Raw genomic sequence first — 21,907 nt, forward strand, 5'->3', positions numbered from 1 at the left:
GAAATTGTTGTTTCTTGCTGACTCTTTTGGTTCATGAACCCTTAGAGAGCCTTCACAGACTTCCCTGTGGTTGATTTTCTGGACTCCTATAATGCCAAAAGGGGGAGATGAAAAATGCTATCATCACACCAAAGTAGGGCCATTAGATATTAAGTTATAAGATGAAGTTGTGATTATAAACTGAAGCACTACCTTTGATGACAAGGAGTATACATGTGAATTATTTCTTCACATACAGAAAGTGATGATACAGTGTTAACATTTGGTTTGTTGTCATTTTATTTTCAGTAAGAACAAATTGAGTGCTCAGCATGCCCTTCATTTTTTTGTAAGCTAATTAGGTAGCAACCACAATTGAGTATGCAGGTTGGAGGAGACAATATTGTTTTTTCCTAATTTAATTCCATTAACGGGGGCAGTGAGGCACTTGAGTAGGTTCTGCATGTTAGTCAGAGTCTTCAGATTGCTGTTGCTCTTTTGGATCACATGAAGTAGAATTTAAATTCACATCTTCTTTATATGAATTTGAGGAAGCTGAAGTGCTTGGCTGCACATCTTGTTCTGAATCTAAATGGGACAAATGGCCTACACACGTGTCTTGTACTGAGCTTTGGCCAGAAGAAGAATGAAAATCTGGCTTCACGTTTTCTGATTGCAGGTCTCCTGAGGCTTGCCCTGTACATTTCATGTCCCCTGGTTTGATGTCTCTAGTATACATATCTCCTTTCTGTGTAACTCTGGATGGAAGGTCTTCTTGGTCTTTATCTTGACTGGCTTGATATTCTAGGTTGTGTTGGGCTGTTGTGTGCTGGGTGTGGACTTCGCGGTATAGAGCTATCTGCTTTAGGGCTTCTTTCTCTAATAGATCCTGTGTTTGCCAGTGCTGCATTTCAAATTGCCATTCTCTTGCTTTATAATCTTTGTTTCTCCAGCCTTGAGTTATCCATTCAGGGGATTCTTGGCCAAAAGATTTACAGTCTTGGGTTGTCCAGTCTGGAGACTGCTTTTGTGGGTATTGCCAGAATTGGTATTGCTGTATTTGGAATTCTGAATCTTGGCATAACAGTTTTGGCACTTTCTCCACCTGAGCTTGCTGTCCTTCGGCTCGAACATTTTGGGATTGTCCTTTCGGGGATTTCTTCTCTTGGGTCTGCTGGTCTTCGGTTTGCTGATCCTGGATTTGCTTCTTTGAGGGTTGCTCCTCATCAGTCTGCTGGTCTTTAACTTGTCCATCTTTAGATTGTCCTTCTGGGTGTCGTTCCCCTTTGGCTTGCTGATCTTCAACTTGTTGATCTGGGAGTTGCTCTGTAGTTTGATTAAGTTGAACTTGCTTATCTATGGAGTGCCTCTTTGGGGATAGCCAGTCTTTGATTTGCTGGTCTAAGGATTTCCGCATTGGAGATTGCCAGCCTTTGCTTTGCTGATCTAAGGAACGCCTCTTTGAGGATTTATGGCCTTTGGTTTGCATGTCTAAAGAATATCTCCTTAAGTATTGCAAGGCTTTGGTTTGCTGGTTTAAGGAATGCCGTCTTGAGGATTTTCTTCTATGGAGTTCCTCCTCAGATTTCCATTCTTTGGTCTCTTCCATAACTTCTGATCTAATATCTTGATATGACATTTGTAAAATTTGCCGGTTTTGAGGTTCAGTGTTTTCTGGTTGAAGATCTGGGGGCTGCTGAAGTAGCTGTTGTATTTTAGGGAACTGCACAATATGGGGTGTTGAGGTTTCAGGTAATATGGCGTGCGCTGAGAGAGCTTGGGATAGCATATCTTGGGAAGGTGTGTCTTGGGGTGGCATGTTGTGGGGTGATGTGTCTTGAGATAGCATATCTAGGGATTTCATGTCTTGGGATGTCATGTCAGGAAACAGCATATCTTGAGATGGTGTGTCTTGGGATAGTATGCCTTGAGGGGGCAGGTCATTAGCTGTCAGATTATAAGACTGTTTGTCATGGGATGTTGTAGACCTCGATGGCATGGATTGTTCTGACAGGCCTTCTACTGGTAGAGCTTGGGATGGCAAGTCTTCAGGTGACAGATCTTCGAGTTTTAGTATAGAATGGGATGGAAAAACTTGGAGTGACACAGCTTGGTCCTGCGGAAACTGAGTTTGCATTTGGGAAGGTTGTACAATAGCAGATTGTAGATCTTCATCTTTCATTTGTTTAAATGTAGAGTCGAGCTGAATGGGCATATTTTCTGAGGGCTTTTCCTCTAATGTAGGAGGCAAAGGATTTAGTTCAATTTCTTCCTCTGAAAATTTAGGAGATGGAAGGATACTTTGCTTTTGTTCATCTGGCACAAATTCCGTACCTTTATTACCTGGTTGGGAGACCAAAGGACTTCTAGAGAGTCTTAACTTGAAGAAAGCATAGCCTCCAAAGAAAACAGAGTGTGCATTTGTTGTGGAATCATCACTGGAAAACTCTTCTTGAAGCTCAAATTGTAATTGAGCATTTTCTTCTGGGGCAGGTTGTTCACTATTTTGAGTAACATCAGAAGGCAAGAAAAACAGGACCTATAAAACCAAGGATGAGGGTAATTAATATGACAGAATCATGTCTGATTTTTTTTTCCAAGTTACTTTTCATCTCTGACTTAAGACAGTAGATAGGAAATAACATCTAAATGAGAAGGCAGAAAACAAATGCCAGCCCTACCTTTACCATCAACTTATTGGTCTTATTTTAGAAAAGTCATCACCTTTTAGTTTTTCAAATATTGAACAGAGGAATTTGATTAAGATTGCCTCAAAAATTCCTCCCATACTTAACATTATAAAGCTTCTGAGACATTTTATATCATCTAGTCAATATTCATATATTCATGCTTAATCTGTAATGGTTTGTTGATCACCTAGATGAACTAAATGCTGGGAATCAAAGACAATTATATGTGGGTTTTTCCCTTAAGGTGCTCACAATTATCTGTATATCAACATATAGATAGATAATAGTAATACAATTCAGCAAATGCAATTATATAAATAGATACTTAGTGCTTTATGGAAACATAGAAGATGACCTGATTCTGAGACAACCTGGAAATGCTTTACAGAAGAGGCAATATTTAATCTATGTCTTAACAGCTGAGTAGGAATTACTCAGGCATAGATGGTAAGGTGAAATAAGACAGGAGTCAGAATCCAGGTAGAAGCAGCAGTGGAATAGCGGGTACAAAAACACAAGATTGTGATACAGCATGGTGTGATGGCAGAGGGTAGACAGTTAGATATTGCTGATATTATTAGATGGTATGCTAGGCTAGGAAATTTGGACTTTCCTTTACAAATAAGAGAAAGCTATTGGAGTTTTTTAAACAGCTAAGTGACAGCATCTTATACAACCTGCAATGCTTTCCATTAGTTCTCATGTTATTATTATAATTTTTAGGAGGTTGTTACTGCAGCACAACCTGCTGCTTTTTATTCGGACTCCATGAATTACACCTTTCTGAGGTAATTCATAGAGTCAGAATAGACTACTTGTTCTATTTGATGAAGTGGATCAGAACTCAGTGATTAAATGAATTAATTATCTTACCTCATTGGCTAATAGCAGGCCTAGACTGAGAATCTACACATTCTCTTACATAATACATTGTATTTCCCACTCTCCTAATTAGTTTTTCACACCTATATTTCATCTCTATTGAAGGACTATTTATGTGAGTATAAATGGTACTTTGGAAGAGATTTCTATATTTCTAAGAATCCTCAAACTTTTGTTTCATGTGAATTTTAATTTATTCTTTCATTTAAAAAGAGGTTTGAAAGAATGAATTATAGTTTCTCTGTTTATTCAAGCTCTTAAGTGCTATGATTTTAAATTTCCTCATCATTAATGAGAACTCAGTGATTACCAGATGCTAGACAAAGTTCCAAAGTCATCCCAAAGAATTGGTATGACATCTCTATGAAGTTATTATCCTTCTTTTAGAATTGAGGCAACTGAGGTTCAGAGATGTTAAATAACCAGACCAGTATCGTAGAGCTGTTTACCTAGGAAGGATTTAAACATTGTAGTTGAATCCAAGGTCTTGTGCTTTCCTCTCTGATCTATGCTTCTTGTATTAATAACTTCACCTACTTCCTACTTCAGGTTGGCTATGACTAAAGACCATATGAAATAATACTTTCAAGCACAGAAACTGGCACAGAGAAATTTCTCTGTAAATGTAGAGTTCACTTTTCCTTTCCTTTTCTTGAGATCAAGGTACATATTTCATTATTTTTGAATCCCCTGTTGTACTTTGCACGTTACTATGCCATTAGTGGATTAAAGATCTGTATTCACTGAATTCAATTGAAGAGTAATTTAGTGTGAGTAACTTACTTTAATATTGTTTCTAAAGGGCTTAAAACAGGATTTGTACTCTCCTCTAGTTGTATAATATACAAATAATACAATAAAGGTGAAAGCATAAGATGAAAAATGACAAAAGCCAATACCCATTCATGATTTTTAAAAATCTACATAACAGAGTAAATTTGCTCTGTAAAAAACCTACAAATAACATCATATTTAAGAGTGATATATTGAACATTTTCATCCTAAGATCAAGAACAAGGAAAGATAGACTATTTTCATCACTTATTTTAAACATTGTATTGGAGGCTACACAGTGTAATAGGGCAAGAAGAATGAGGCATAAAGTTTGGGAGTAAAAATGTCTTTATTAATATTTAAAATAGTTATCTACTTAGAAATTCTAGGAACTCTATTAAAAAAAGCTATGGGAACTAATAAGTTAGTTTAGAAAGGTCATAGTAGACCAGTATATAAAAATAAATTGCATTTCTATATGTAGGAATGAACATTTAAAAGTAAATTAAAAATACCATGTACAATATCAAGAAAAAATGAAATAATTACAGATAGATTTAACAAAGTATGCATAAGACTTGTACGTTGAAAATAATAAAATAATGCTGAGAGAAATGAAATGAGCTGTAAGAAAATATTGACATGTTTCATGGACATGGATCAGAAGACTACATATTACTAGGAAGTAAATTGTTTATAAATTATCTATAGGTTCAGTACAATTCCAACCAAAATCCCAGCAAGATTTTTGTAGGAATCAATGAACTAATTCTAAAACTTATATGGAAATTCACATGACCTAGAACAGCCAAAACGATTTTGAAAAAGAACAAAGTTGGAAGATTTACACTATCTGATTTCGAGAATTACTCTACCACCATTTTAGTGGGGCAGAAGAGAAATCTCCATAGAGAATTGAAAAACAATAGAGAAAATCAATGAACCCAAATGTTGATTCTTTTAAAAGATCAACAAAATTGATAAACTCTTACCTGTACTGAAAAGCAAAAAGACCATAACACAACTAAAACAAGACATAAAAGTGAGGACATTATTACTGACCTTATAGAGAGAAAAAGTATTGTAAAAGAATACTGTAAAAAATTATATCCCAAAAAAATCAGATACTGTATAAGAAATGGGCAAATTCCTTGCAACACACAAATTGCCTAAAATGATTCAAGAAGAAATAGAAAATCTTGACAGATCCATAACAAGTAAAAAGATTTGTAATCTAAAACTTCCCAACAAAGGAAACTTCTGGATCAGATGGCTTCACCAGTGAATTCCACCAAAATGTAAAGAAAAAAAAAAATTATTCTCAAACTCTTCTGAAAACTTGAAGAGAAGGGAAAATTGCCTAACTCATTCTATGAGGCCACCATTACCTTGACACCAAAACCAGATAATTATGTCACAAGAAAAGAAAATTACAGATTAATATCCTTTATAAGTGTAGATATAAAAATTGCCAACAAAATATTAGAAAAGGATTATTCTATGATGAAGTGAAATTTCTAAGCAAAATGCAAGGATAGTACAATAAGAAAATCAACAAATGTAACACATCACATTAATAAAATGTTGGAAAACCCACACACAATCATCTCACTTGGAGTAGAAAAGGCATTTGATGAAATGCCTTTCATGAGAAAACCTCTCATAAAAGTAGGAAGGGGCCGGGCGCGGTGGCTCAAGCCTGTAATCCCAGCACTTTGGGAGGCCGAGACGGGCGGATCATGAGGTCAGGAGATCGAGACCATCCTGGCTAACATGGTGAAACCCCGTCTCTACTAAAAAAAAAAAAACACAAAAATCTAGCCGGGCGAGGTGGCGGGCGCCTGTAGTCCCAGCTACTCGGGAGGCTGAGGCAGGAGAATGGTGTAAACCCGGGAGGCGGAGCTTGCAGTGAGCTGAGATCCGGCCACTGCACTCCAGCCCGGGCGACAGAGTGAGACTCCGTCTCAAAAAAAAAAAAAAAAAAAAAAAAAAGTAGGAAGAGGTGGAAAATTCCTCAATATGTAAAGTTTTTTTATAAAACACACACAGCTCATATCATATTCAGTGGTGAAAGATTAAAAGCTTTCCCCCTAAGATTAGGAACTGTATAAGAATGCTTTCTTTCAGTGCTGCTATTCAATATTGTACTAAAAGCTCTAGCTAGAGCTATTAGAAAATAAAAGGAAATAAAATTCATCCAAATTAGAAAAGAAGAGATTAAGGACATCTCTATTTTCAGATGACATGATCTTCCTATATAAAAAATCCTCCCAAATCCACAAGAAAGCTACTAGACCTAATAAAGGAATTCAACAAGGTTCAAGATATAACAGCAACCCAAAAAAAAATTGTTGTTTCTGTATAACAGCAATAAACAATATAAAAAGAACATTTAAAAAGCAATTTCATTTATAATGCCACCTAAAATAATTATATACCTTAGAATAAATCTAACCAAGGAGATGAAAGACCTCTATGCTAAAAAATACAAAACATTGCTGAAAGTAATTAAAGACCTAAATAAATGAAGAGACATCTTGTGTTCATGTATAAGAAGATTTAAAATTGTTAAGATGTCAGTGCCGCTCAAAGAAATATACAGATTCAATACAATTTCTATCAAAATTCCAACAGTCTTTTTCCCAGAAATGGAAAAATGAATCCCCAAGTTCATATGGAATTTTAAGAGGCCCTGAAGAGCCAAACAACAGTGAAAAAGAATAATAAACTTTGAGTGATTATACTTTCCAACTTTGAAACATACTATGAAGCTACACTAATTAAAACAATATGGGGCCAGGCATGATGGCTCATGCCTGTAATCCTAGCACTTTGGGAGGCCGAGACAGGTGGATCACCTGAGGTCAGGAGCTCGAGACCAGCCTGGCCAATATGGTGAACCTTGTCTCTACTAAAAGTACAAAAAGTAGCCTGGCATGGTGGCATGCGCCTATAGTCCCAGCTACTCGGGAGGCTGAGGCAGAAGAATTGCTTGAACCCAGGAGGCAGAGTTTGCAGTGAGCTGAGATCTCACCACTGCACTCCAGCCTGAGCGACAGAGCAAGACTCCATCTTAAAAACAAAACAAAACAAAACAAAAAAATCAATATGGTACCTGGCATAAGGGAAGATATATAGACCAATGGAATCATTCAGAAATAAATGCTCACATATATCACATTATATAGTAAATCAGTTTTCAACATAGACACCAAGAATATTCAGTGGGGAAAGGAATCTTTTCAATATATGATGCTGGAATATCTGGGCAGCCACATGCAAAAGAATAAAGTTGAACCCTTACCTTATACCATATACAAACATTAATTCAAAATCAGTCAAACACTGAGCCTAAGAGCTAAAACTATACATGTCATGGAAAAAAATTGGAAGAAATCTTCATGACAATTTGGGAATAATTTCATGGATGTGACAAGAAAAGCACAGAAAACAACAAAATAATAGATTAATTATAGTTCATAAAAATAAAGAACTTTTGTGCATCAAAAGGTCATCAAGAAAGTGCAAAGACAACCTGCAGAATAGGAGAAAATATTTGCAAATCATTTATCTACTAAAGGACTAATATCCAGAATATATAAAGAACTCTACAATTCAACAACAACAACAACAAAACAGCCCAATTAAGAAACAAGCAATACCATAAAAAATATTTCTCCAAAGAAGATGTATACATGGATGCTCAACATGAAATCGTTAGGTAAAAGCAAATCAAAAGCATAAGATACCACTTCATACCCGCTAAGATGGCCGTTATGTAGGGCTGGGTGCGGTGACTCATGCCTTTAATCCCAGCAGTTCGGAAGGCCAAGGTGGAAGGATGGCTTAAAGGCAGGAGTTCAAGACCAGCCCTGACAACATAGCAAGACCTTGTCTCTACAAAAATAAAAATTTATCTGGCTGTGGTGGCACATGCCTTTTGTCCCAGCTACTTAGGAGACTGAGACAGGAGGATCACTTGAGCCCAGGAGTTTGAGGCTGTGGTGAGCTGTGATCTTGTGCCACTCTAGCCTAAGTGACAGAGTCTTTGTATAAGAAAGAAAGAAAAAGAAAGAAAGGAAGAAAGAAAGAAAGAGAAAGAGAAAAAAGAAAGAAAGAGAAAGAGAAAAAAGAAAAGAAAAGAAAAGAAAGAGAAAGAAAGAAAGAAAAAAGAAAAGAAAAGAAAAGAAAAGAAAGATGGCCATGATAAAAACAAATATGATCCAGCAATCCCATTACAGGGTATATATTCAAAGGAAATGAAGACAGTTGGAGAAACATCTGTGCTCCCATATTTATTGCAGTGCTATTCACAAGAGCCAAGATAAGGAATCCACCTAAATGCTTATCTACAGATAAATGAATAAAGAAAATGTAATATATATATATATTATACATACATTATATATTACATATATAATGCACAGACACACACAAACAGTAGAATACTATTCAGCCATAAACCAGAATGTAAGTCTGTCATTTGTGGCAACATGAATTAACCTGGAGGACATTATATTAAGTGAAATAAGCCAAGCTGAGAAAGACAAACACTGCATGATCTCACTCAGATTTGGAATCTAAAAAAGTTGATTTCGTAGAAGTGAAGACTAGAATAGTGGTTAGCAGAGGCTAGGGAAGGTAGGGAGGTTGGGAGGACCAGGAAAGATTGGTCAATGGGTATAAAATTATAAACAGGAAGAATAAGTTCCCACTTACTATAGATAGTAAGAATAAGCTCTATGCATAGCAGCGTGACTATAGCAGGTAACAATGTAGTGTATATTTCCAGGATATATAACAATGTAGTGTATATTTCCAGGAGGCTAGAAGAGAAAATTTTGAATGTTGTCACTACAAAGAAATGATCAATGTTTAAAGTGATGAATGTGGTAATTACCATGATTTGATCATTAGAAAATGTAACATGCATTGAAGCATCGCACTGTACCCCATGTATAGTACAATTACCATGTGTCAATCATAAATTGAAAATTGAAAATAATTGCTCTCCTTTTTCCCCTGTTGGTTGGTATTGATGGAGACGTGGAGAAATTGGAATCCTTGTACACTGCTGGCGGAAATGTAAGATGGTGCAATCAATGTGAAAAACAGTTTGGCATTTTCTCAAAACATTAAACATAGAACTTCCATATGACCCAGCAATTTCACTCTTAGATATATATCCTCTCTTAGGATATATATTCAATATCCTAAGAATTGAAAACAGGGACTTGAGGAGATATTTTTACACCTATGTTCATAACGGTGTTATTCACAATATGCAAAAGGCAGGAATTTCTGTGTCCATCAGCAAATTAATGGTTAAGCAAAATGTGGTATATACACAAAATGGAATTTTATTTAGTCATGGAATGAAATTTTGATGTATGCTACAACATGAATTAATCTTGAAAATATTATGCTTATTCAAATAAGCCAGTTAGAGAAGGACAAATATTGTAAGATTCCACTTATATGAGGTCTCTAGAAAAGGCAAATTCATAATATAGAAAGTAGGATAGAGGATACCAGGGGCAATCGGGAGGAGAATCAGGGAGTGATTATTTTGTAGTACAGAGTTTGTGTTGGGGATGATGAAAAATTTTGGGGCATAGATAGTGGTGAGAGTTACACAACATTATTAATGTATTCAATGATTTGAACAAATGGCTAAAATGATAAATATTATGTCATATATATTTCACCACAATGCAGAAGAATTACTCTAAAGATACAGAAATTAAGATAGTGTAGAATACGTGGAAGGATAGACATATTGGCCAGAGACAGACAAAGTATCCAGAAGAGACCTAAAATAAGTAATAAGTAAATTGATTTTCAACAAAAATACCAAGGTGCCGGAGGAAAGCATTGCATTTTCAACAAATGGTGTTATAACAACTGGATATCTCCATGAGGGGGAATGTGCATTAACTTCTAACCTTACTGTACAACTGTACGCAAAAGTTAAGTTAAAATGGACCATACATGTAAACACAAAAGCTGAAATGATAAAACTTCTGTAGGAAAAGATAGAAGAAAACCTTCATGACTTGGGGGTAGGGAAAACTTTGTTAAACAGAACACACACACACAAAAAAAAACCATAAAAGCAAAAATGATAAATGGAACTTCATCAAATTTATTTTTTTGAAAGAAGCTATTGAAATGAAAAGGCAAATCACAGAGTGAAACAAATATGTGTAAGGGATTTGTATTAAGAATTAATTAGGCTGCTCTAAGGCCAGTAAGAAGAAGATATTCCAATAAAATTCAGCTAAATATTTGAACAGACATCGCAAAAGAGGATACACAAATGAATAATAAACATATAGCAAGAGTGTCATCATCATTAGTCATTAGGGAAATGTAAATTAAAACTACAGTGAGGTACCACTACATACGCACTAAAATAGCTAAATTATTGATAAAACTGACAGTTTCAAGTGTTCATGATGACATGGAGCAACTGTCCCTCTCACACATTGTTGATGACAATGGAAAGCAATACAGCCACTTTGACGAACTGTTTGATATTTTCTTATAAAGTTAAACATCTGGTTACCATACGATCTCGCAATCAAATCCTACATGCAACACTCCAGGAGAAACTAAAATATGTCCACATAAACATATGAACTCAAATATTCTCAGTAACTTATTGATAATAGTTCAGAACTTTAAACAATCTAAATACCCATCAAAAGGTAAATGGACCGGGAGCAGTGCCACACACCTGTAATCCCGGAACTTTGGAAGGTCATGGTGGGTGTAGCACTTGAGCCAAGGAGTTTGAGACCAGCCTGGGCAACATGACAAAACCCTATTTCTACAAAAAAATACAAAACAAATTTAGCTGGGGGTGGTGGCGCATGCTTGCAGTCCCAGCTATTTGGGAGGCTGAGGTGGAAGTGTTGCTTGAGTCCAGGAGATTAAGGCTGCAGTGAGCCGAGATAGTGCCACTGCATTCCAGCCTGGGTGATAGAGTGAGATCTCGACTCAAAAAAAAAAAAAGGTAAATTGATAAACAAATTGTGATGTACCCGTACATAAAGGGAATGGATTCTTGATAGAGGCAACACCATGGATGACTCTCAAAAACATATTTCTGTGTGGAAGAAGCCATAGAAGCCATATACAGAGAGTACTTACTTATGATTCCGTGAGTATGAAATTTTGGAAAGTCAAAACCAATCTAGGTGATGAGGACATTGACTGCAAAGGGGTTCAGTGAACCTTTTGGGATGATAGGAATGCACTATACCTTGATTGTGATGGTAGCTCAACATAGGTACATTTTGTTGTTTATAAATGATACTTCTATAAAGTTGATGTAAACAAAAAGAGAAATGAAAACTCCATGAATCACAAGGCCTGTACTGGTATTTGGGACTTAGCAGGCAGGCTCTGGAGACACACCACGAGGGTCAGAATCCTGATGTTATGTGATACTGGAGAGGTTATTTAGCCTCTTTGTGCCTTACTTCCTTCATATGTAAAATAAAGATGTTATAGTTTTGTTAAGATTAAGTTGGTGCTCAGTGATTAAAACAGTGACTGACATAGTCAGAATTCTGTAAATATAAACTATAACAATTATTATAAATACTATGTAGTATCAGTATTAATAGTTTTTTTCCCTACCTCTTTTCTGGTGGTGGAACTGTGTCACACATCTTATGATCCAAGAATACACACCCCATGTCACAGTAACTTGCGATCCCATTAAGTCTGATACTACATATTTTTGGCAGGGACGTAAAGAGCTATGTGTGAACAAAGATGACTGAGTATAAAGCAGATAGTACAAGAAGTGAAAGCATAGTTGTTTCAGATGGTGGGGTGAGCTTCAATCTTAAGCTTGCCCCTCTCTGACCTTCCTAAGTTTAGATGTTTTACTTCAGCATCTGAGCTTGCTGCTCTTCCTGCTAATAAACCAGACATCATTGTGTGCAGTATCCCAACAGGAACAGGAACCTGTTCTCTTAATAATATTAAGAGACATCAGAACATACCTCATCTGACTGTGTCCAGCACTTGCTTCTAAAGGATGCAATAGTCACAGAGATGCTGAGCTCTGCTATGCTGATGATCAGTAAGACTGACAAAATTCCCTGCAAATAATGAGGAGAAATAAATGGCATTTGAAATGAGAGTGGTTATTTTAAATATGTAAGCTGAGAATCCCTTACACTGTATCACCAAGTATGGGAAAACCATATTTTGGATGGTTCTGTAGCCATCAGACATTGCACAAGTTTCATCTTACATCTTTCTGATAAGGCAGGGATAACAAACTCCAATGTCCATGGGAGCTGGGCAACCATTGTGAACTAAACAAGGAGAGAGTAGAGAGTAATAGCATTTGTAGGAGGCATCAATTCCAGCCAATTGTTGTCATGTAGGAACATGGATACCATAATGCCTATTTTGTTTGTTTTTCCCTAAAGAGCCACATAGAACATACATACAGGCTGGATGTAGCCCACAGATGGCCATTTTGCCCATTTTGCTTTAAGGTAATGTTTAGATTGAGAAGTAACATGGTACCTTATGGTGCCTCAAAAGTTTAAACTATGAAGACAGAAAGACCTGGGTTAAAGTGGATCCAAGGTCGGCCGGGCGTGGTGGCTCATGCCTGGAATCCCAGCACTTTGGGAGGCCAAGGCAGGCGGATGAACTGAGGTTGGGAGTTTGTGACCAGCCTGACAAACATGGAGAAACCCCGTCTCTACTAAAAATACAAAAGTAGCTGGACCTCTTGGTGCATGCCTGTGATCCCAGCTACTCGAGAGGCCAAGGCAGGAGAATTGCCTGAACCCAGTGTGTTTCTGAATCTTGGTTTCCCTGTAGTACACCAAAAATCTTAGATATTCAATATGTGTTGGTAAAACTGAAATGTATGAAGACCCCATTGTATGCAATGTACTCACTTTCTCCATTGAACAAGATATACCTGGTCTTGGATTTTGTGGAACTTACATCATGGTAAGGGAGGCAGACAATAAGAAGTAATTAGATAATTATTTACTTAACTAAATTGTGATAAATGCTGTGAAGAAGGATTGCGAGCTATGCGCTACTTTAATGGGGATCTATGCAGATATGAGCGTAGAGGTGTGGTCAGGAAGAACTTCCTTAAAGAAGTGATATTTCAGTTGAGATTTAAGTATGAGGATGAGTTAATTGTATAACTGGCCTGGTGACCCTTCAGAGCAGGAAGAAGCTGATCCTATGATCATCTTGAGGTCGTGGATACTTGACACATTAAGGGATTCTAGGAAGTGGCCAGAGTGTGGAGTGAGAAGAATGAAGTCCTGGAATAATGTCAGAAAGGTAGGTAGGATAGGTGTTACAGGGTTTGGTAAGGCCCTTAAGATATGGATCTTAACCATCAGATGTTTTACAGGAAGCCATTAAGTATTGCTCAGATTTACATTTTTAAATGATTACTCTGGCCACAGTATAGACAATAGATTGGTCTTAAGGACAGGGGTCAGCCCAAGAGACATCTAAAGCCCACTGTTTTGGCTCTTTTAGCTTATGGTGTTTGGGTTACAGCAAGAAATTGTTAAGTTATATAAGTGAGAACTAGGAAGAGATTGTTCATGGTTCTGTATGCAGGTAACTAATCTTGCAATATCCATCCATGGAGAGTAGGAAATAGCAGAATTTCCTATATCTGGAGATTTAACCCTTTCTGTATATACAAGTTCTTCCTTGTATATACCAACATAACAAACAGTAGTAGGCTCCTGTCCATTCGGCAATGGCCAAGAATTACAATGTTGTATCATGTTCTTGGCCCAGTTAGAAAAGGGTTTTATTGCTTATGTTGTTTTCTGGCTTTCTTTAGTAATCTCTCATAAGTCTAATTTTAGAATTTATCTCAGAACACATGAGAGGGTCCCTAGGACCATTTCACTGAGTGATTGTGAGGATTAAATAAACTCTTGTATTCAGGAGCTAGCTTCTCATTTCTTATTTACTGAGAATTTCTGTGATTCCACTTTATTTCCCTTCAGCAGATTCAAATATTCTTCAAATTATAGAACCCAAGCCTCAAGATATAGCTGATAGGAATAAAATAAAACCCCAGGACTTGCTTAGGGAACTAGAGAGAAAGGCCTATTGGAGTCACTGACATGCTTAAAAATAATGTCATTGATTACTTGTTAGATAAATACTTTAAATTGTGCAGACAATTACATTTCCTGGTAAAAGATCTCTCATCTGCTTTAATGAACAAAATTGCTACAATTATGTGAAATAATGTATGTCTTAAGCTTATAAAAATCCTTACTTTATTAAACGACTTCTAAATACCTTCCCCCACTGTATTTTGATCTTAGTGTTATTGAGCAAACTTTTAGATCATTTTGTTCATTAATGCTGAAACAGTAAAATTTAATTCAATCTGTGTCCATAATAATTGTATTAGCTAAACCTATTAACTATTTAACCGTGCAAGGTACTGTTTTAATTTAAGCAGTCCTCACAACAACCCATGAGGTAAAGCATTCTTATTATGTTCATTTTCCACTTGAGGAAAACCAAGTCTTTGAGGGAATACAATAGTAGGCCAAGGTGACAAACTTATGCGAACAGGATTCAAGTCCAGAAAATATCGCTCCTTAATCATTGCAACAATAACCCCACAGTACCCTTCTCAACCGTCAGTTCAAATACTCACACAACTTCAGTTAATAAAATAAAAATCAATGAATCATTACATCATGGACACAGTTCACATAAGATTTTAGAGATTCATCATGCAAAATAAGACCACTTACAGTGAAAAGAGTTCTACCTAAAGCACATATTTCTTCAACGGAAGACGTCTGGCAGTACTTGTCTTGATGTCTATAGCTGAAAATGATTAAAGTAATCCCAGTTATCGCAACCAAGGAACTGATAACATTCATGCTCATGACACCTTGACCCTGAAAGATAGTTAAAAAATAATAAAATAAAATCGAAACCAAAGCAAAAATACCTTGTAAGAAATTCTTAATGCTTTTATCTTTCCAGATACTTCTCAGGGAAGAGTTGTTCCATCAGGTCAGTATGATTGGAAGGCTTAATAAACTAAATTCTGACTCATTAAAGTCAAGACAAACTAAGTTTTAGAATAGGCCAAGGATGCTCTATGGCTAATGCTAAAGAAAATGTTCATTTCATCCCATTTTATCTCATTTTATCCCCACCATCTTTCATAATCTGGAAGCAGTACAATGTGTTAGCAAATATATTTGTTTGGAAATGAAACCTCATTTCAAGTCCAAGTTTCACTAGGACCTTATGCAAGCAACCGAATCTCTTGGAATCTCAATTTCTGCCTTTAAAAATGTGAATGTGTCACCTTTTAGGGTAGTACCCATTTATTCATTTATTTCATAAATATTTAATGTGCACCAGATACATGTGAGTGCTACATTAGGCCCTGGAGACACAAAAATGAACAAAAGAGGTGACATCCTGCAATCACACAGTTTACAGTCATTCCCTGGGAGAATTCAAGCAATAATCAACATAATCATGAGCATTTAAAGATGTTAACCTATTTGGACTGGAGTTTAAAGGTGTTCTTTCTTGAACTCAGTGTTCCAATAAGAATATTTCACATTGCCCCACCCAATTTCTTTTATTCATTCCTATTTTTGGGGGGGGGGAGGGAGGGGCGGGTGGGTGGGGTATGTATATCTGAGTTCCTTTAAAGGAAAGAGATCATCCGATTTGTTCCTTCCTACCCACTCCCAGGACTGATATCACTCTTTTAAAGGAAAAGTAAAGAAAAGCTTCCCCTTTCAACTCATCAGGTATTTGCTGTACCTTCACTGATTGTCTTATGACTACTGTGGTGGAAAATACAATGATGCATTTACACAGCCAGTCCTTTCTGGAACAGTTTGTGGCTTGATGTGACAAACCTCGAAAGTGTACTTATGACTTAATGTTTACCTCAGTCCCAGGTTTTTAATTGCAAATAGGCACTTTGGCAGAAAAATGCACAGGAACATATAGATAGGCCATCTCTCTCTTGGTCTTTAGTCCCCTTGTTTTCTCAAGGCTCTATTTTGGCTCCCATAGGACATTTTACAGACTAAGATCTCTAGATAATCAATCCCTCATGTGTATTGGGCTTGACAAAGAACATGCCCAGCCTAGTCTCTTCTGATTCTCATTATACTTTTGTGATGTAGGAAGGACACTTGTTGTTATCCCCATTTTACAGATAAATGGACTTCAGGAAGTAAGTGACTGTGAGCAATCACTTTCACGGTTTGTGAAAGGGCTGTGATGAAAAGTCAGGTCTTCTGATGCCTGGATCAGCATCCTGCCCCCATAATTCCTGCCCATCTCCATCTGCATAGCTCTCAGTGAGTCAGGAGTAGGTTTTCCTTACCCATAGTCTATTTCTCAGCTCTGGAAGGAAGTCAATACAGGGAGAACACCATTTGGGGCTTCATCCGCATTGTCTGCATGTATTTCCATAAGCAGGGGTGGAAACATTTATTCCCCCTCCCCTCAGAATGTCTCTATGGCTTGTAACTATCCCTAGAGGAAATTGGCAGAGGACCATAAGAACAGAGTTAAACTGACTTTCAGAGAGGCCCACATCCCCAGGACCTTAAACAAGATCAGAGTGGTTAGAAAGGAGTATGAACATTTAAGCATCATCATGCCTTTTATAAGTAATGTCTCATTAAACCCTCAAAATAACCCTTGGAAGTAGGTACTTTTCCCTTCAGGTTAACACAGAAGTGAGTGGTAGCCTTGGTTCAATCCTAGAACAATCCAGCATCGATGCCCAAACTCTTTTTTCCAGACCTTGGACAGGCTCTAAAGAAAAGCCCGGTTGGTATTGGAGATAGGGCTAGGATTGGGAGGAAGAATTACTGAGATCTTAGGATTGGGTTTGGTTAGAGCAAGGTTTCTCAACCTTGGTACTATAAACATTTTTTGTTGTCTAATTTTTGTGTTGTGGGGAGGCTGCCCTGTGCATTTTAGATGCTTAGAAATGTCCCTGGCCTCTACTCACTTGTTGCCAATAACACCACTTGTAATGACCAAAAATGTCTTCAGATGTTGTCCAATATTTCTGGGTCCTGGGAGTGCAGGGCAGGGAATTACCCCTAATTACAAACAATGAACTACAGGGATGCAGAATGGTTTCCAATAAACAACTCTTTTAGTTTACTTGACCAAGGAAATGGGAACCAGTGTAAGAATGTCTATGGGGCAAAGAGTGGCACTGGCAAGTAGGGATGATCTGAACCGCAACTTTGACGCATACAGATTTTCCTGACAGTTAACTTTACTAAAGGCTTTATACATAAAGATGATAGAAAAAATAGAAGATTTTAAAATTTATGTAGTTTAAGTGACTTACCAGAATTTTTGACTTCTTATTGGTTACTGTGTAATATCCTGTAAGAATAAACTGTTAAGAAGACAAGAGACAAAAGTTAACAGGTGATGTGTTTGACCACCTTGCAAGATAATTTCTCTTGGATTCACAAAATATCTGTTTGTGAATCTCCAAGACCATCCAATTTTTCCACCTGAGCATCAGGGAGTAGGGAAGGTAGGCATAGGTAGGGTAGGAAGAAACTCTGCTGAATTCACTCAGCACTGAACAAGCACTCTCCGCCAGGGTCAGCTGGGACAAGCAGGCTCCTCTAAGATCCAGAAGACAGCACCCAGATGTTTGGTCCAACTGGGGCTCCAAAAAAAGATTCCTGAGCTCTGGGTCTTGAAGAAAAGAGGAGGAACTATGCCTGTTCTGAGCAGGTGAAGGGAGACTTTCTCAAGGAAGACCCCTCTAAAGGCTGATACGGGGACTGATATCTAATGTAGTTATCAGAGTCCCTCATTTCCCATGAGTGTAGAGCCTAGTGCCACCTCAGGAAAATGAGAACTCTGTCACTCCATGTGGAGCCCCTTACTTTTTTAATGTTCTAGGGATGGGAACCTTCCCTGTGGGAACTGACTTGGACCTTGGGGACATCTGGGTCTTAAAGAGTCCAAGGATCTGCAGCTGACTTGCAGAGATCAGAAAGTTACCTTTGATACCTCCCTCCACTTCACTCCCCACATTGGATTGCCAAGTCCTATCACTTCTACCTCCAAGTCACTCTCAAGGCTTTCCATCTCTAGCTGCATTGCCGCCAAGCTAGTTCAGGGAAACTCCTTCCTCATCCACGTGATTGCAGCCTCCTCTCATTGGATTCTCCTAAGTTTACTGTTATAATTGAATTAATTTCTCACTCGAAAAACACAATGATACTTCAACAAGTCTTCAAATGTCTCTATCCTCTTTAAAAGTTTTCAGTGGATTTCCCATGCTTTCACATTGAAGTTCCACGTTCTTAACATGACTAAAGGGTTGGCACAACCTGGTTACACCCTACCTTTATAGCCTCATTTGGTGCCATCACGATAGATTCGTTGGTCTTCTTTTGGTTATTCTTTCCCACATCAAGCCCTTGGCTCATTATCTTTGCCAGGGATGCTTTTCTCCCACTTCACCTAGTGAGCAGCTATGCAGAAAGCACTTCCCTGACCTCCATGGTCAGGTGAGTCCTCTATTAAACCCTCACATGGCACCTGGAACTCTTCTCTTAGAGCACTTGGCACAAATGTAGGAACAAATATTTGGGGTTACTTTTGACTTTTTCATGTCTAGTCTCCCAGTTAGATGAAAAACTGTCTAAATCTAAGAACAATTCACCACTTCTCTCAGAGAGGAGCTGTTTTCCAGTATTCTCAGTCTCAGCACCTAGGATGCTATCGAAGACACGGTATGTGCTCAGTAAATATCCTTTAAGTGAAAAGTAGAGTTTTCAAAAGCAGCAGACCAGAACCTCATTTTAACTCACACATGCAGATTATACAGAGTCACACTGGGACAATTCTGTTGTGAAATGAGAAAGTGAGGGGTTGGTCTGTTTGATTTTCTACAGTATGGCATGTACAGTTTGAAAATCATATTGAATATTACATTATGTATATTGGGAAAATGAAAACTGCTGGTTGTTTCTGAAATGCACATTATAGAAAAGGCATGGAATATTTCTGTTTATCAAAAGAGACTATGGATTTTTAATAGAGATAGTGGCCTAATTTATTCATTATTTTACCTATTTGTTCATTGATTGATTGATTGATTCATTCATTTGTTCATGCACACTATGCCTCAAGCATGATTCTAGATTCTCAGAATACAACTAAAACAGATGGTAATATTGCTGTCTTCTCAGGAGTGTATGTTACAATAGGAGAAGCTCTAATGAGTCTGTCCTTAACTATTATGGCACAAAATTAGGAATCCAGGCTGTGGGGAATGGATAGAAATAGCACTGTACTAAGAATAATATTTATGGCTATATGATTATCTAGATGAGTGCCACTCATAAAATTGTCTCTGGGGCTAAGAAGGAGGATGAGCAATGATAATCTTAAAATTCTTTGAAAGCTTTCAGAGTCTGTGATTTCATGAATGCTAGCTAGATATGTTTAGTTATTCTCTACTTTTGAGCTCAGTTTCCTTATTTGCAAAGGAGAAAGTAGGATATTTGTGCATCTAGTCTCCCGGGTTAGTAGTGAGGAGCAAATGTCTTACTATACACACAAAGGCTTTGGAAATTTTTAAGCACCTGAGAGTAGTTATTACAATGATGATGGTAGTGCAATGACCAAATGGAGTCGCTTCTTTTGCCATGAAGGGAACTGCCTTTTTTGGTCTCCTGGAGGGCCATATCTATGGAATTCATTACCCTAGCACGTGAAGCAGTTCAAATCTATCTTTATAGCAATTTCTCCAAAGCTTCTGAAGTACTCACAATAAGTGCTCCCCAAAATGGATATCCCGTGAGGACAACAAGGGGAAATCTTTGGGAGAAACGGATGTAATTAAGTACAAACATAGTTCCAAGGCCCACAATGATTAGAGCAAGCAGGATCTGGGTAGCCTGTGAGGAGAAAAATGGGTACATGAGGTTACAAATATCCAAGCCCCTGTGGGCTACCCCAGGTCCCTCAGGGTGTGCCTCCATGGCACACTTTTCCCTCCATCCAAATGCCTTCCTCTCTCATTTGTCAATCATTCTCAGATTGTTAAGAGACTCAGTTCAATGTGTTTCCTTCCCACTTTGCTTGCCTGGATCCTTCAACTTCAAATCCTTCACTTTTATTCTTTATTATTTTCTCTCCTCCCTGGTGTTACCAATTAATCTTATATCAGACAGATTTGAGTACATGTCTGACTACCCCCAGATTATAAGCTTCTTGAGCACAGGGACTACAAACTATTCACCTTTACATTTTTTTTTTCTTCTGTCTCACCTGTTTCCTATTGTTATCCTAACAGCCCTCACCTCCACATTTTCCAGCATTCAGTATAGGCTTTTGGAATTGGGGCTCATCCCAGTTGTCTAAAAGTTTTAAAAGTTTGATGAGTGGAGAACCTAGGGTGAGCTTGCATTTCACCTCCATTCATCCAAGGACCTGACTAGGGAGGAGAATAGCCCAGTGGGCCTATCAGCTTGCAGGAGTCTGCAGGGAAAAGAATAGCAGCAGTGGTTCTCAGGGCGCAACTTCTCTAGCAGTCTAGATTTTGTCCCCAGGCCACATCTCTGGGCTATGGCACCCCAAGTAACGATTTTTGCTGTTTGTACAAAGGATGGAGGCTGTGCATACAGCTCTCCCCGGGTGCATTTGTGATGAAAAACGTTTTGTATGCCTTATCATTTGGTTCACTGTGGAGCTTTGAATATGGATTTTGAAGCACTCCCAGTTCCTTTAAGAGTACGAAGGGGAAGTCAAACCTCTACACTTAAGGTTTCTTAGCTTCAAGGGAGGTTCCACCACACCCTGAAGTCACTTCCTCAATGAGATATTTTAAAAAGTTATACTAGTTTCTTGCTTCCCCCTCTGCTGGGATTCAAAGATCAGTACTAATTTCTCATGAAATGTGAAGGGGGAAAAGTAGAATTAACTCCCTCCCTGAAAATAATAGCACAGAGGTATCTCTGCAGCCATACATGAATCAATGAGCTTCTTTCCTCCCCTTTGGGAAGATCTATTGATTGGAGAGGACTTACCCCCAAGACTCTTGGCTCTCCCTTCAGAAAATCCAGCAGAGAGCTATGAGGTCTGTAGGGAAATGCAGTCCATACAGTTTCATTTGGTTTTATAGTGATGACGTGAGTTGGCCTTTTGTCCTGGGATGGTGACTCCATGATTCAATGGCAGAACTCTAGTAAGAGAAAGAGTGAGCAAACATTGCTGCCCAGATCATGGTCTACCTCTCCACCAGAGTCACGTGGAGCCTTTAGAGATGAGCCCTTAGTAATGACTCTAGTCAGTAGTAGAACCTCAGAGTCACAGTTGAGTCACAGAGTTTTAGAATTCTAGAGCATGCCCAGCCCCCCATCTTCCTGGTGAAAAGTACTGTATCCAGAAGACTTACTCTCTTGTCAATTTGCTTACAAACATATGGTAAACACAGAATAAGATGGTATATACAAAACAAGTCCTTACACATAGGTTCATGAGTTATAAAGGAACTAAAACTT

General features: G+C 37.9%; 1 protein-coding gene across 1 annotated transcript; it reads right to left on the reverse strand.

The window, feature by feature from the left end:
- Positions 1 to 732: 732 nt before the first annotated feature.
- MS4A14 (membrane spanning 4-domains A14) lies at positions 733 to 21,849 on the reverse strand. The gene is given in 7 exon segments (XM_033207583.1): positions 733 to 1,011; positions 1,013 to 2,518; positions 12,344 to 12,442; positions 15,122 to 15,271; positions 17,722 to 17,772; positions 20,174 to 20,302; positions 21,434 to 21,849. Coding segments are annotated over 7 exon segments (2,145 nt in total). The 5' UTR covers positions 21,572 to 21,849; the 3' UTR covers positions 733 to 939.
- Between the last annotated feature and the right edge of the window lie 58 nt (positions 21,850 to 21,907).

The sequence above is a fragment of the Trachypithecus francoisi genome, unplaced genomic scaffold (assembly GCF_009764315.1).
Source record: "Trachypithecus francoisi isolate TF-2019V2 unplaced genomic scaffold, Tfra_2.0 Lachesis_group8, whole genome shotgun sequence".
NCBI lineage: Eukaryota > Metazoa > Chordata > Mammalia > Primates > Cercopithecidae > Trachypithecus > Trachypithecus francoisi.